The sequence below is a fragment of the Manis pentadactyla genome, chromosome 19 (assembly GCF_030020395.1).
Source record: "Manis pentadactyla isolate mManPen7 chromosome 19, mManPen7.hap1, whole genome shotgun sequence".
NCBI lineage: Eukaryota > Metazoa > Chordata > Mammalia > Pholidota > Manidae > Manis > Manis pentadactyla.
The window spans coordinates 8125558-8138864 of NC_080037.1; the positions used below are offsets into that span (position 1 = coordinate 8125558).

At 39.7% G+C, this 13307-nt stretch overlaps 1 protein-coding gene across 2 annotated transcripts; it reads right to left on the reverse strand.

Annotated features, from left to right (window-relative positions):
- Positions 1–2770: 2770 nt before the first annotated feature.
- On the reverse strand, positions 2771–7672 carry LOC118930757 (olfactory receptor 10J1-like). Of its 2 annotated transcripts, XM_057494929.1 has the most exons (3): positions 7471–7672; positions 3778–4700; positions 2771–3375 (listed from the first exon to the last, which is right to left on the reverse strand). In XM_057494929.1, the coding sequence occupies exons 1-3, from the start codon at positions 7517–7519 to the stop codon at positions 3355–3357; spliced, it is 993 nt and encodes a 330-aa protein (XP_057350912.1). In that variant the 5' UTR covers positions 7520–7672; the 3' UTR covers positions 2771–3354. The 2 variants fall into 2 exon arrangements, with proteins under 2 accessions (XP_057350912.1, XP_057350911.1); XM_057494928.1 differs by having other exon boundaries at positions 2771–4700.
- Positions 7673–13307: the final 5635 nt, after the last annotated feature.

A 13307-nucleotide genomic window follows, 5' to 3' on the forward strand; every position in this document is an offset into this window, starting at 1 on the left:
GAAAGAAAACTGTTCCTATTTATGCAAATGACATAATTGTCTATGTAGAAAGACCCAAGTATCTACAAAAACATCCTAGAGCTAGTGAGGTCACAACATGCAGTATTAACACGTAAAAATCAATCACATTTCTTTGTCCTAACACTGAACATGAGGAAACCAGGAGCACAATATCATTTACAGTTTCTCCAAAGAAAATGAAATTCTTAGGTATACACTTAAAACGTGGAGACTTGTATGCTGAAAATTACAAAATGATAAAAGAAATCAAGACAAATAAATGGAGAGACACGTTGTGCTTCTGTTACAGAAAAACTGGAAAACCTGCTCTGGATCACTGACAGAAGAATCAAGCAGCACTAGGAGGCCTTGGAGGGTTGAGGTTTTATTTTACACCGGCAGGCTCAGAGGAGAGTAAATCTCCAAAGGTCTGAGCCCTGAGCACAAGCAAGGGGAGCAATTTATATTATTTTGCTATGTGGCATTTTGGCATGCGCAGGGCAAAAGAGCCCGGAGGAGGGAAGGGGGGAGCTGGGAGGGCTTTGCCAGCCGGAGGGAAAAGCGGTTTGCTGACCTTGATGGCTGGGTTGAATATTTTCCTTATCACTTGCAATCAATGGATTGGAAGACTCCACATAGTAAAGGTATCAGTTCTCCTTACATTGATCTAAATAGATTTAATGCAATTCCTATAAAATGCCAACAAGGTTTTTTGTAGACATAGACAAGGTTATTCTAAAACTGGTGTGGAAACACGTAGGCCATAGAATGACTAAAACAATCTTAACAAAGAATAAAGTGAGAGGAATCACTCTAGCTGATATTAAGGCTTATTATACAGCTGTATTGATCAGGACATTGTAGTACTGGTGGAGCAGTAGACATACAGATCACTGGAACAAAATCGAAAACCCAGCAATTGATCCACAGAAGTGTGCTCAACTGAGTTTTGACAGACATACAAATTCAGTTCAATGGAGGAGATCACCTTTAGGAAAAACGGCTGGAGTAATTGGATAGCTATAAACAAAAATTAAACCCTGACCTCACACCTTATACAAAACTCAAAATGGATCATGGGCTTGAAAGTAAAACAAAACGTTTAGGAAAAAAAATTATTGAAAAATGTAAAAGTGTCTGATTGAAAAGGAGACTTGAGCCAATGGAAAATAATACTTTTTTGAATTGGGAGACTCAAGATCTTTAAGATACAATTTCCCACAAATTACTTTATAAGTGCAATAGATTCCAATAAAATAATACAAGAGGTTGATTTGCTTGTATGTGTGCAACTGTGTTGAGTATGTGATCTTTGTTGGGGTGTGAGGGGGATTAAAAGAAGCAACTGCTAAAATTATATGAAAATTTAAACAAAATGTGCCCCCCCCAAAAAAAATTCTGAAGAATAATGTCAGATAACTAGCTCTAGTCAATTATAAAACATAAAAAAATCTTATAATTGATGTTGACACATGGAATAAATATATAAATGCAACAGAATAAAAATTCTACATTGTTTCCACCATCCACATTGTTTCAAAGCACCTTCACTACTTGCCCCTCAGAAGGGTAAACCCAAAGAATCCAGAAAAAAAAGAAGTCACTTGAATTTCAAAGGGACTTTTCTTAACTCATCACTAAAATATTTGTCTTAAGAACTGAAACAGGTTTTAACTTTAGCAAACTTTCCTCGAGAGGAAAGCCTCTTTCACTTTCTAAAGAACAATTTTGAATATCAAAAGTCTAAGTACTAAAAGACTTTGTGTGTTGAATGTATAAATAAATAAATAACTTTGGAGTTAGGAAAAATTCAGGTTCTTCTGTTGAAAGGAAGGCATCCTGCTTTGTGAAGACAACTCTAGGGTTAGCTGGGTATTAGGGGAGGCCCAGGCTCACGCTTTACTGGCTAAACCCTGCTGAAGGCAAGGAGGAGAAGGGATCTGATAACTGCAGAAAGGGTGTGCCCTTCACCTCCCAGAGGAACCTTTCAGAGAAAGCCTGAGTCCTGGTGGGGCGGACACAGGTGAGTGATGCTTCCGGGGGATCCCTTTGTGAGTCCTCACTGAGGCCTAGTCACTCCCCACTTCAGTGTCAAGTGTGCACCTGAATGCCCGCGTGACCTCAGGAAGTGTCTGAGAGAGGGCCAGTGGCCCTAGACTAGTCACAAGGAAGAGGAGGTCACACTGACTGAAGAACATGGCAAGACCAGGGTCATCACAGTGGGTGCCACCGAGGCTGATCCCATAGAATCCAATGGGAGCTGGTCAGAGTGGCCAAGGATCGTGTGCCTCTCCCTCCTTGCTACAGAAACTGGAAGCCTTGACCAGAACTTGATTTACCCCAAGGATAATGGGGAAGAAGGGGAGAAGCAGGACCTTGAATTGCATAGTCTTTACTCATAAAATGACTTAACCACTAAATTGTCTGCTTACATGAAAAAGAACAGATGGCTTTTTCTCCATCATTCAGATTGGGAGCTCAGAATTACAAAATAGATCGAAGAGCAGAACTTTTTTAAAAGTTAGATTTTTATGTGCCTGCATACAGTAGCCTATAAAATTCACAGTTTACACATTTTATTTGGTATTCCTGTGTTTCAGAAATACTCTACAATGAGAATACTGTGTGCTCATGCATTTCTTGTGTGCCTTTTTATAAATAGCTCAGTATAATAAGTTTTATTTGCTCAGTGATTCTATTAATCATTATAGTTTTAATCAGCATCTATTTTGTCTCCCAAATAGACTCTAAGGTTCACCCTGATTTTTTAATTTTTTTTATTTTGCTATCATTAATGTACAATTATATGAGCTATATTATGGTTACTAGACTCCCCCTATTATAAAGTCTTTTTTAATATTTTTGAAGTGAGGAACAGCAAATAGTCTTTAATCCATTTTTAACTCAGTCACTTTAGTTTTAGTAAAGTTTTCATGTCAAAATCCTTTACTGTTGACTTCTTGCAGCTTTTCAGGAGTAATGAAATGACCCAATTTATCAGAAAGGTGTTATGTCGACTCTTTCTCATACTCCCATTTAATTATCTTTCCTTGTCTTTGTGGCTGGGCTTACAAAGGGCAAGAGAGGCTCCCGTCTCAAGGACCTTTCCTAAGTTCTTTTTGCTCCTACTGACCCTCCCCTGGCCCTCCCACCTTCTCTTACTCTCCTGTCACTGGAAGCTCCAGTTTGGATCTGCTGCTGTTTTGTGTTTCGTCTTAGCCAATTTCATAGTGTTCATTCTGCCCTGAGCTGTCTGTCCATCTGTTCCTCTGAGCCTGTTCGTCCTGCCCATGAGGGAGACATTTCTTTCAGTCCTGCAAGGACTTCTTACCTTCAGCCAGAAGCCGCGAAGGATCAGACCAAGTCATGTGTGCTCTGTTCACACGGGTTAAAAGAAGAGTCAGTTGAGTGGTGATTTTAATGTGGTTTATACTTCAGCAAAGTGGACTGGTCACTTTAAATTTAAGCTTGAGATGAACACGAGATCACACTCTGACCTTGTAATTATCTCCTGGAATAGGGCCAATGGGTGTCTGTTTACAGGTATGCAGAGTGACCTATGTTTCTATTATGTTAATAGAGGTTGAGGAAGTGAGACTCAATTAGTAGAGGCTGGCCCCAGCTCTACTTTTGCCCTGGACCTGGCGGTGATGTATGAGACTTCACCAGGCACTTGAAGCCCTGGCCCTGTAATTTTACCTATATGCTTCCATCTGAAAGACATGCATGCCAATATGGGCAGAGATTTTTATCTTAGGGAAGGGATTTCCTACCTACCACTCTTTGTAGAGCATGCTGGACATCTTTGTTCCTCAGGGTGTACACCACAGGGTTCAGTAGGGGGGTGATGACAGTGTAGGTCACTGAGATCAGCTGGTCCTGATCCCGGGAGTTCTCTGACCTGGGCTTGAGGTAGGCAATGGAGGCGCAGCCGTAGTGGACAATGACCACCGTGAGGTGGGAGGCGCAGGTGGCAAAGGCCTTCTTCCGGCCCTCAGCCGAGGTGATCCTGAGGATGGTGGAGATGATGAGGACGTAGGAGGTGAAGAGGAAGGTGGCAGGTGCTATGATGGCCAACAGGCTGATAATTAAGGTCAAAATGTCATTGATGACTGGGGTAGCACAGGCCAGGTCCAGCACAGGTTGAACATCACAGAAGAAATGCTTAATAAGTGACTTGCAAAAGGGCAGTCTGAAGATGGCCAGGGCCTGAACCAGTGAGAGTGAGAACCCTGTGGTACAGACTGAGGAGGCCAGCATGGTACAGACCCTCCAACTCATAGTGACTGAGTACCGAAGTGGGTTGCAGATGGCCACGTAGCGGTCATACCCCATGACTGCTAGCAGGAAGCAGTTGGTGATGGCGAAGCCGAGGAAGAAAAAGAGCTGAGCCCCACAGCCCTCCACGGAGATGGACTGGCTTAGGCCTGCAAGGCTGCAAAGCATGCGTGGGATAATGACCAGGGAGTAGAAAGTCTCTGATGTGGAGAGAACACTTAGAAAGAAGTACATTGGGGTGTGGAGGTGTTGGTCAACGTGGATAACAGCCACAATGATGACATTGCCAGCCAGAGTTAGGGTGTACAGGGTGAGAAACACTACAAAGAGTATGAGTTGATGTTCTTGGAAGTTGGAGAAAGCTTGGAAAACAAACTCTCTTACTGCTGTGTGGTTGGCTGTCTTCATTGGGGGTCTCAGATCTGAAAGATAAAGCAAAGATCCCCACCATCCTTTGGCAACAGAGACCATCCCATCCTGAACACAAAGGCTCACCAAGGCAAAGATTCAGTATCGCCAAGACCCAGTTCAGTGCTTCTGAATCAACTGCCTTCCCCAGGGACGTGGCACACTAGGTCCTAGAACTGGAAGTAAAGGTACAGAAAATTTGAGGAACGTTACTTGAAAGTTTGAGATAAAGCATTCTTTTCAAGAACACTTGGGTGACTTAAAAAAAAAAATGGCCATCTATGCATGGCCCATGAAGTTGGTCTCAAAAATTTATTGAAGCTGAAATTTTTAGCATGTAGACCACATTCTCAGACCACAGTGTGATTAAGTTAGAAATTGTCACCAAAAAAATATATACCTTGAAAAATGAGAAATATTGATAATCTAACCTATGGTTCAAAGAGGAACTCATAATGGGAATTAGAAAATGTTTAGAATTAATAATTAAAGAATCACATATCACCCTGTGCAATACATTTAGAAAGGAAGTTTATAGTATAAAATGCATCTTATTAAGAAAAAAAAGCCTGAAAATGAATGAGTTGAACATCCATCCTAAGTTGTAAAAACACCATAAATAAAGTAGGAAAAAACCAGTAATGACGAAGCCGATGTTAATGATATTTAAAAGAAATAAAATGGAGAAGATCCACAAAGGGAAAATCTATGAACTTTAGGTAAACTGCTAGTGAAATGGACCAGGAAGAACAAGTGTAACTCTCTGTTATAAATTAATAAAAGGACAATTACATGAGTTTCAGACACAGAAAGATGAAAATAACATGAACACCTTTATCTCAATACATTTTTAAACTTTAATGAAATGGATCCATCTAGAAAAAAAAAGCCACCAATATTGATTCAAAAAGTAGAAACCTGAAAACTATTTTAAGAAATAAAGACAATAGTGAAAAGATCTACAAATAAACCTCCAGGCCAAGTGAAGTTTACCAATAAGTGCTATAAAACATTCAAGGATGAATTAATTTCAGTATTATTCAAACTATTTTAGGTAATGGAAAAAGGAAATACTCCTCACTCCATTTTACAAAGGTGGAATTCTCTTGACACTCAGTTTAACCGGCCTATCTCACTCACAGATGTAGATGTAAAATTCTTAACCAAAGTGTCATCAAACCAAATCTAGCAGCATATAAAATGGGTACCTGACCAAGCTGGTTTTATTTCCGAATGCAAAGTTTAACATTAAAATAGTCCAATTATATATTTCCTCAAATACACTGTTTAAAGGAAGAAAGTCCTATGATTATTTCAATAGCTGCCCAAAAAGCATTTTTAAAATTCAGTGTCTACTTTATGAGAAGAACTCTTAGTAAAATACAAATAAAAGACTTTCTTTAAGCTGATAAAGCATGTGTACAGCGGTTCCACAGCCAACTCATACTCAGGGGTGAGATACTGAAGGATTCGCTTTAAGATTAGCAACAGGATAAGGGTGGTCTGTTCTATCCACTTATCTTCAACATTACATTGAATATTCTAGCCGGCCCAGGAAGGCAAGAAAAAGAAATTAAAGATACAAGGATTGAGAAAGAAGACATTCTTTATAGATGGTGCGATTGTGCATGTAGAAATTCCAGAAGAAAGTACTGATAAATTAAGAGAGTTTAACAAGCTTTCTGCTGCAAAATTTATACATAAAAATCCATCAAATTTCTTTACTTCAACAAACTGATAGCAAATTGAATTTAAGGAGGCTGTCTTTTATAATAGCTTAACAATATAAAGTACCTAGCAATGAAGACCTTTATCCAGAAAATGACAAAACCTTAGTGAAGAACACTAAGGAAGATTGAAATAAATGGAGCAATACACTGTGCTTACGAATTACGGAGCTAGGATTATGAAGATCACAATTAAAAAAATATGATTTCATAAATCTTTGATGAACTCAGTGCAATTCAGTCAGACTCTCAAATGGGTTTTGGGTTGGTTGGCTATTGGACTGACAGCTGATACTAAAATTTATATGGGAGTTCCATGATTCAAGAGAAGCCAAAACACCCTTGAAGAAGAAAAACATGGGAGGATTTGCCCTTCAAATATTATTACTTATAAGGCAAAGTAAATAAGAAGATGTGGTTTGGTGCCAGTGGGAGAAAATGGGAGTTCTGAAATATGGAAACTCTTTACCAGAACTGGCATTGCAGATTGATGGAAAACTCAGAGGAGTCAAATAAGGTCCTGGGATATTGGTTATCCTTATGAGATTGGTAAGTAACCAGTTTCAAATATATCAAAAACGTTAGGAAGAAACACCCTTTGAAATGTTTAGAAGATAATGTGTAAGAATTTTTTAAGACCTTACAGTAGTAAAAGATAGAAAATATAAAAGAAAATAATGATACGTTATTTTTCAAAAAAAAATTACAAAAAAAACAAAGATCTTTACAACAAGAACTACATAAAATGCTAGTATCGAGAGTATCTGGAGTTGCTAAAAATTTTTAAAAACCAGCTTAATATACTGACAGGTTAAAAAAATACAGTAGAAATTTCATGTAAGGGGAAGCACAATTGTCAAATGAAGAGATTCTTATCATCTTTAGGAGCCAGTGAAAAATAAAACCAGAGACTACAGCTTAAGACCATAGAGCATTTCACACACATCAGACTTCAAAAAATCAAAACTATCACAAATACAGAGCAATGGAAGCCCCGGTTCCCTACTGGAGGGAGAGTACATTGATAAAATCATTTTGGAAAACAGGTTGACATTACCTGCTAAAGTTGAAAATGAATGTGTCCTGGAAACCAGCGATTCCACCATTAAATATTTAACCCAGAAGAACTAAAGAGACACGAAAGAAGTTTATGGCAGTTTTGTTTATAATAGAAAAAAAACTAAAATAAATAAAATGTTTTTCTCACAATCAAGTATTAGCATCAAATGACCTGATTATAAAGTAGGTGTGCAGTAAACTACAGCCCACAGGTCAGCTGTTCTTGTAAATAAAAGCTTTACTGGAACACGTCACACCCATCTGTGTATCTATTGTGTAAAATTGCTCTTGCACTCTAACAGTGGAGTTGAGCGGTTGCAACAGAGACGGTTTGGCCTGCTGATGTTTACTAACTGATCCTTTACAGAAAAAGTGCCCTGACCCCTGCTGAAAATCATTAAAGGGACTAACATTTTCACAGATCAACATGGAAGAATCTCAAAACCGTAATGTTGAATAATAGTAAAAGCACCAGAGCAATCAAATATATATCTATATATGTTTGTGTGTATGTGTTATTTAATATTTATTTAATATTCAAAAGAAGGCAAGATTAAATGATACATTGTTTAGGGAAAATCTGTTTCTTTAAAAACATGGAAATGCTTTAACCTAAAATTCGTGACAGTGACTATTTGGCATATATTTGAAGTATTTGAAAGGAGCATATCTGAGCCTTCTAGGTCTATAGTGCTGTTCTATTTTTTAGCCTGGTTAGAGGGTATGTGGGAATTTGTTGTGTTATTTTTTTTAAATGTACATTGTTTTGGACACTCTTTTTAATCCATACCATATTTTACAATAAAATTTTAATATACACAAAAAGTGTCTATGATATTATTAAATGGAAGAAACATTACAAAACAATAAAGGTCATATGACCCCAATATTGTAAAGAAAACAAAGATATATACCCATGTATAGGTGAATATGTATGTACAGAAAAAAGACTAAAGATATATAAATTAAATACATGACATTTGTAAACAAACGAATACAATATTATTTTTAAATTATATATTATGCAACTTTTAATTGATGCATATGAAATTTTGTAACTCAATGAAAAATAAGTTACAAAGCAGGATATAATATATACCAACTGCCTCAACTGTATGAAACGTGCATAGGGAACAAGATGAATGGAAATCATAAAAACGTTAGTAGTTCTTGATTCTGCATGGTGTAATTATGGGTAAATTTCTCCTGTCTCCTGAATTTTTCCGAAGTGTCTGTGATGAGTAAGAATTTGCAGTGGGGTGGAGGAAAAGTTCAGTTTTTAAAGCCTCCCTTGAGGTCGTTCTTACCATCTTTCTATCTGAGTATCTCTCTCATCTTAGTTGTCTCCACATTTCATTCATTCTTGCATGATAGCACTTGTCACATTCAATTGAAATGATTTGTTATCTGACTTTTCAACTAGATTGTAGGCTTTTTGATGACAAAGATCATACTTAGTCATTTCCACATACCCAGAACTTAGCTCAATTTTTGCCATATGTTAAGCTTTTGATAACTATGTGTTAAACGAACTAATATGTGAGCAATCTTGAGGTACTTCTAGTCTAAAGGAGGAGACCCACACCTCTGCCAGATGCATATAGGAGCATGCCTCAGGCACATGGAAATCAGGACAATGTATTGAAGTGAAAATCTAGACTCTAGAGCTCTAGGAAGTGAGAGGTGGAGAACACAGTCTCTTTTATTGGGACTTTACAAGCAGATGGAGCATAGGAAGCATGCAAGCAAAAGACAGAAAATGGCATACAGGTAGAGAGAAACGAATGAAGCCTATAAAGTTCATTAAGTTGCAGAAGTTGAGAGACTGTTGGAAAAAAAAAAGACATGAAGGAACAATGTAGGAAAATATGGGTGGATGAGCTACATATTGGCAAACCATTATCGTTAAGAAGGGGGATAGACAATTAATCTTGGATTAGTTTTCCAATCCTTGACTTTTAGTGACCAGCACTTTTCTGTAAAAAGATGAAATTTATATAAATTGTTGTGCTGTACAGTTTCTTTTATTCTTCAAAGTAGCAATATGTTCACTCCTCAAAAGTAACTATGTGATAGAAATGGGAAGAAACTATGCCATAAAGGGTAAAAGAGTTGCCTAATATCATACATTTAGTTCATGGCAGAGATAATGTGGGAACCCAGCTCTCTTCACCTGTACCTTGAGTCCTTTGCTCTTGAAAGATGTCAGTACTGGAGGAAGACACTCTTTCTGTCCCAGCTGAGATAATGATCCATGTACCACATGCACGTTGATAAGCGTTCTCTAAGAGGGCTTTAAAGAAGAGATGAAATCACCATATCTTGTTCTGAGTTGTTTTTGATGTCTCTGTGAAGAGGCAGGGACCCGGACTTGATAAGAATTACCCTGTTTCCTTTTAGTTCTTAATGTAGCTGCCAACATCTGGTGGGAGGGCAAGGCACCGAGGAAAATGGCATTCCTTTTATTTCTTTTCTTCTGCTGCAGGTATAGATAGATAGCATCTATCTCTCTAGAACCTCCAGCTGCAGCCCAATTCACACGCAGTCACATGCACACACACACACACACACACACACACAGATTTTCCAAGCATGTTCTGCTGGAAGTAGTGGTTGGGTACCTCCCTGCTGAACGGGAGCAGGGCAGAGAACCTGACTGAGGATGGAGCCTAGTGAGTAAGCAGAGTCCCAGCATGTGGACCCCAGAAACTGATGGAACCAGAAAGCTGCCCTTACACTCTGACCGAGGTAATTAGAAACCAGAGAGTAGGAACTAACATTCAGTTAAAATATACTATATGCCACCCTGTTAGGACAGACTACAGAGTTTAACATGTAGTCATTACTCTACAAGGAAATAAAATACGCCTGCTTTACAGATGGGCAGTTGAAGGCTCAGGAGGATAAGCTACTTGTCGGACTTGCCTGTTTAGTATTTGGCTCCACCAGGTGTGAAGCTCAGGTACGTCTGACTCTGAGACCCATATCCTTGCGCTGAATCAAAGCCCCGCTCAGGGACTGTTCAGGCACCAGGCTCGGGCTCGAGGGGAAGGAGGCCGCAGCCGTGTGGAAACTGCCCGGCTCTCAGCCTCACTGCCTCGGAAGACCCCAGGGGCGTCGGTGGGAGATGACAGCTTTGGGATTTTCGAGGCTGTCTTATTTACTCCCTCTCCCCCATGATTTTACACAGATTCTTTTATTACTATATACGTACTATTTCACCTTATAGGCACTGGTCTCAAGCAGCCATCATGCAAAATACAAGGAAAGTAGGAACTACTAATGTTCAAGAAAATCATCAGAAAACCAGATGGTAAAAGGAAGAAACTCCGAAAATTAAAAATCAGCTCTTCTCTTTTCCTTTTTTCTACTAGCAAACCACTTACGTCTTGCAAAGGTAGCAAAGGAGACGAGAGAAATACTCTAAATTGATGGTACATCTGAACTTAAAAAAAAAAAAAGATAGGGCTCTCTTCAAGAGGCTGATATGAGAGAAACAAAAGTCAGCCTAGAAGTTCATTATTTCCTGAATGAGACTATAGGTCAGGGTGTGGCGGTAACTCAAGGCCCAAATCATTGACTCCTCTGACCTGAGAGGATCTTCCTGCAGGGTTGAAGCCTCTTGAAACCCCAAATCCAGGGACTCTGTCCATTCCCAGAAGAGAACTAGATCCGCTGATCAGGACTCTAGAGACTTCCCTTTGAGACTCATTCCAGGGCACTGGGGGCAGCAGGGAAAGAAGCCTGAGGCTTCATCCCAGGGGCCTGATGAGGAAGTTGGGCAATTAGTAGAACAAAACTCTGCCTTTGTCTGCTTGACTCACAAATGCAGCTTGTACTGTAGACACTGAAATGTGTTTTGTTAAAAAAAAACCAATGAACCCCAAAGAAACATGTGAAATAAAATACATATCTGTTATCCTACATCTGAGGATCATACCTTCATTTGCTGTAGTAATAAATATTACTGAACATCTACTTATGTTCCAGGCACTGTGCTATACGTATTGGAGCTGGAAGTCATGGTGCTTGTCTGCTCTCATAGAGCTTAGCAAGGAGGCAGGAGTCTAGAGCCGTAGCTAATCCATTGGCTGTCTTTGTGTGAATAAGTTAAAGGAGCCTCTTCTGGGCAGGTGCAGCGCATATGCACGCCTCCTGGTGAGTGGACTGTATTTTTGCAATTCGTGAAAGGGAATCGCTTCATGTGCACGTATGGAGCACTACAGCAGGGTGTGTGACCTTCCAGGTGGGCTGTGGGCGACACTGTATCCCTCATTCTTCCCCTTGATTGGGTGTCACTGTGTAGTGAACAGCCTGCACACCAGGGAGGTTTCAAACAGTCTCACAAACACACACATTATCACAAACAAAAATAAATGCAATCAGGAAAAAACACAGGGGCTTATGAGAGCATATAAGAAAAGGGGGTAAGTTTTGCTATTCTGGAAAGTTTAAATATTTTTTTTGAGGAATGATGTTTAAACTGGGATCTCTAAGGTGAATATGGGTCAACTAGGTAAACCTAGGCAAGAGAATTTAAGCCCAAGAGAAAAACACGACTGAAAGACTTGATAAATGAATAATTCATTCTGAGAACTGAAAGAAAGCCAAATTGTGCACAGAGAGTCCAAGGGAGAAATGAAGTGTGAAGGTCATAGGGGATTGGATCGTGCAGGGTCTTAATACGACTCCAAGCTTGTTCTCAGGCTGATACGTAGCCAGCAAAGCTTTTAAGGAGGTGAATGGTGCGATCAGATGTGTATCTCAAAGTGTCTGGTGGAAATGTGGAAAATGACAAGTCTGGAAGCAAGCAGGTCCTTTAGGAGGCTCCTGCGATTCTCCAGTGGACACATGACTGGACTGGGATCTGGAGTGGTAGACCTGGCTGTACCTTGGCTTGTGGGGACATAACGAGACCATGAAACATCATCCTAGGACACGTCGGGTGGTCTGCCTTTACTGGGACTCAAAAGGCGGTTCAGGGGTGAATGCTTGTCTAGAAAAAGTATGGTTTTTTACGGAAATCTGAGGTCTTTGCCCTGTGATCCTATTGGGGCTGACAGAATCCTGACTTGATTCTTAATAACAAAACATCATCATAGCTTCTCACCTGATTCTCTGATTAGAGCCCTTGGGTGTAGGGTGGCCACGTCCTCTTCAGGACAGACCTTGTGACATTGCTACAAATACATAGTATAAACGTGTATAAATCTCAATCTCTATGAAAAAAACCCGATGCTCTGTGTATATTGTATCTGCTGGGTCATAAGGCTCTAGTGGTAGAATTGTTTGCACCATGTCCTGGACTGACTTCAGAGTTTTCTCTTATTCTGGAGCCTACTCACCATTGACAGTGTCCTGGTTTACTAAGGGAATGGACTGAACTAACAATGCGCAGTTTGTTGCCATGTGTGTCTATGTAGATAATGCATTTGGAAATGGGGGAATTAACCAGACTGTGTCTGGGAATCACTGGGCTCACTGTGAAATGAATTCAGGCCCAAAGTCCATTTTTTTCTTGCCATTCATGAGCTTCCATGCTAAACTGTGTTTGCTGTCCAGGGTTAAGTGTCAGTTCAGAGGTAGTTACCCTGGTAAATGGTTGCAGTTCCTTAGGGAAGGCTACAAAGAAAATGAATAATACGTATTTGCAGCAATGTCAGAGGGTGCATCCTCAGGGGATATGGCCGTTCAAAGGGCTCTAGGAATGTGAACTGGCTCTAGTCTGGGAATTGGATGAGAGGCCTTGATTCTCCATTGTGGTGACTAAAGGTAGGATTATGTTCACCAGTCCTCGAGATTGAAGAAGGGTGTTATTACTATCAAATATATCCA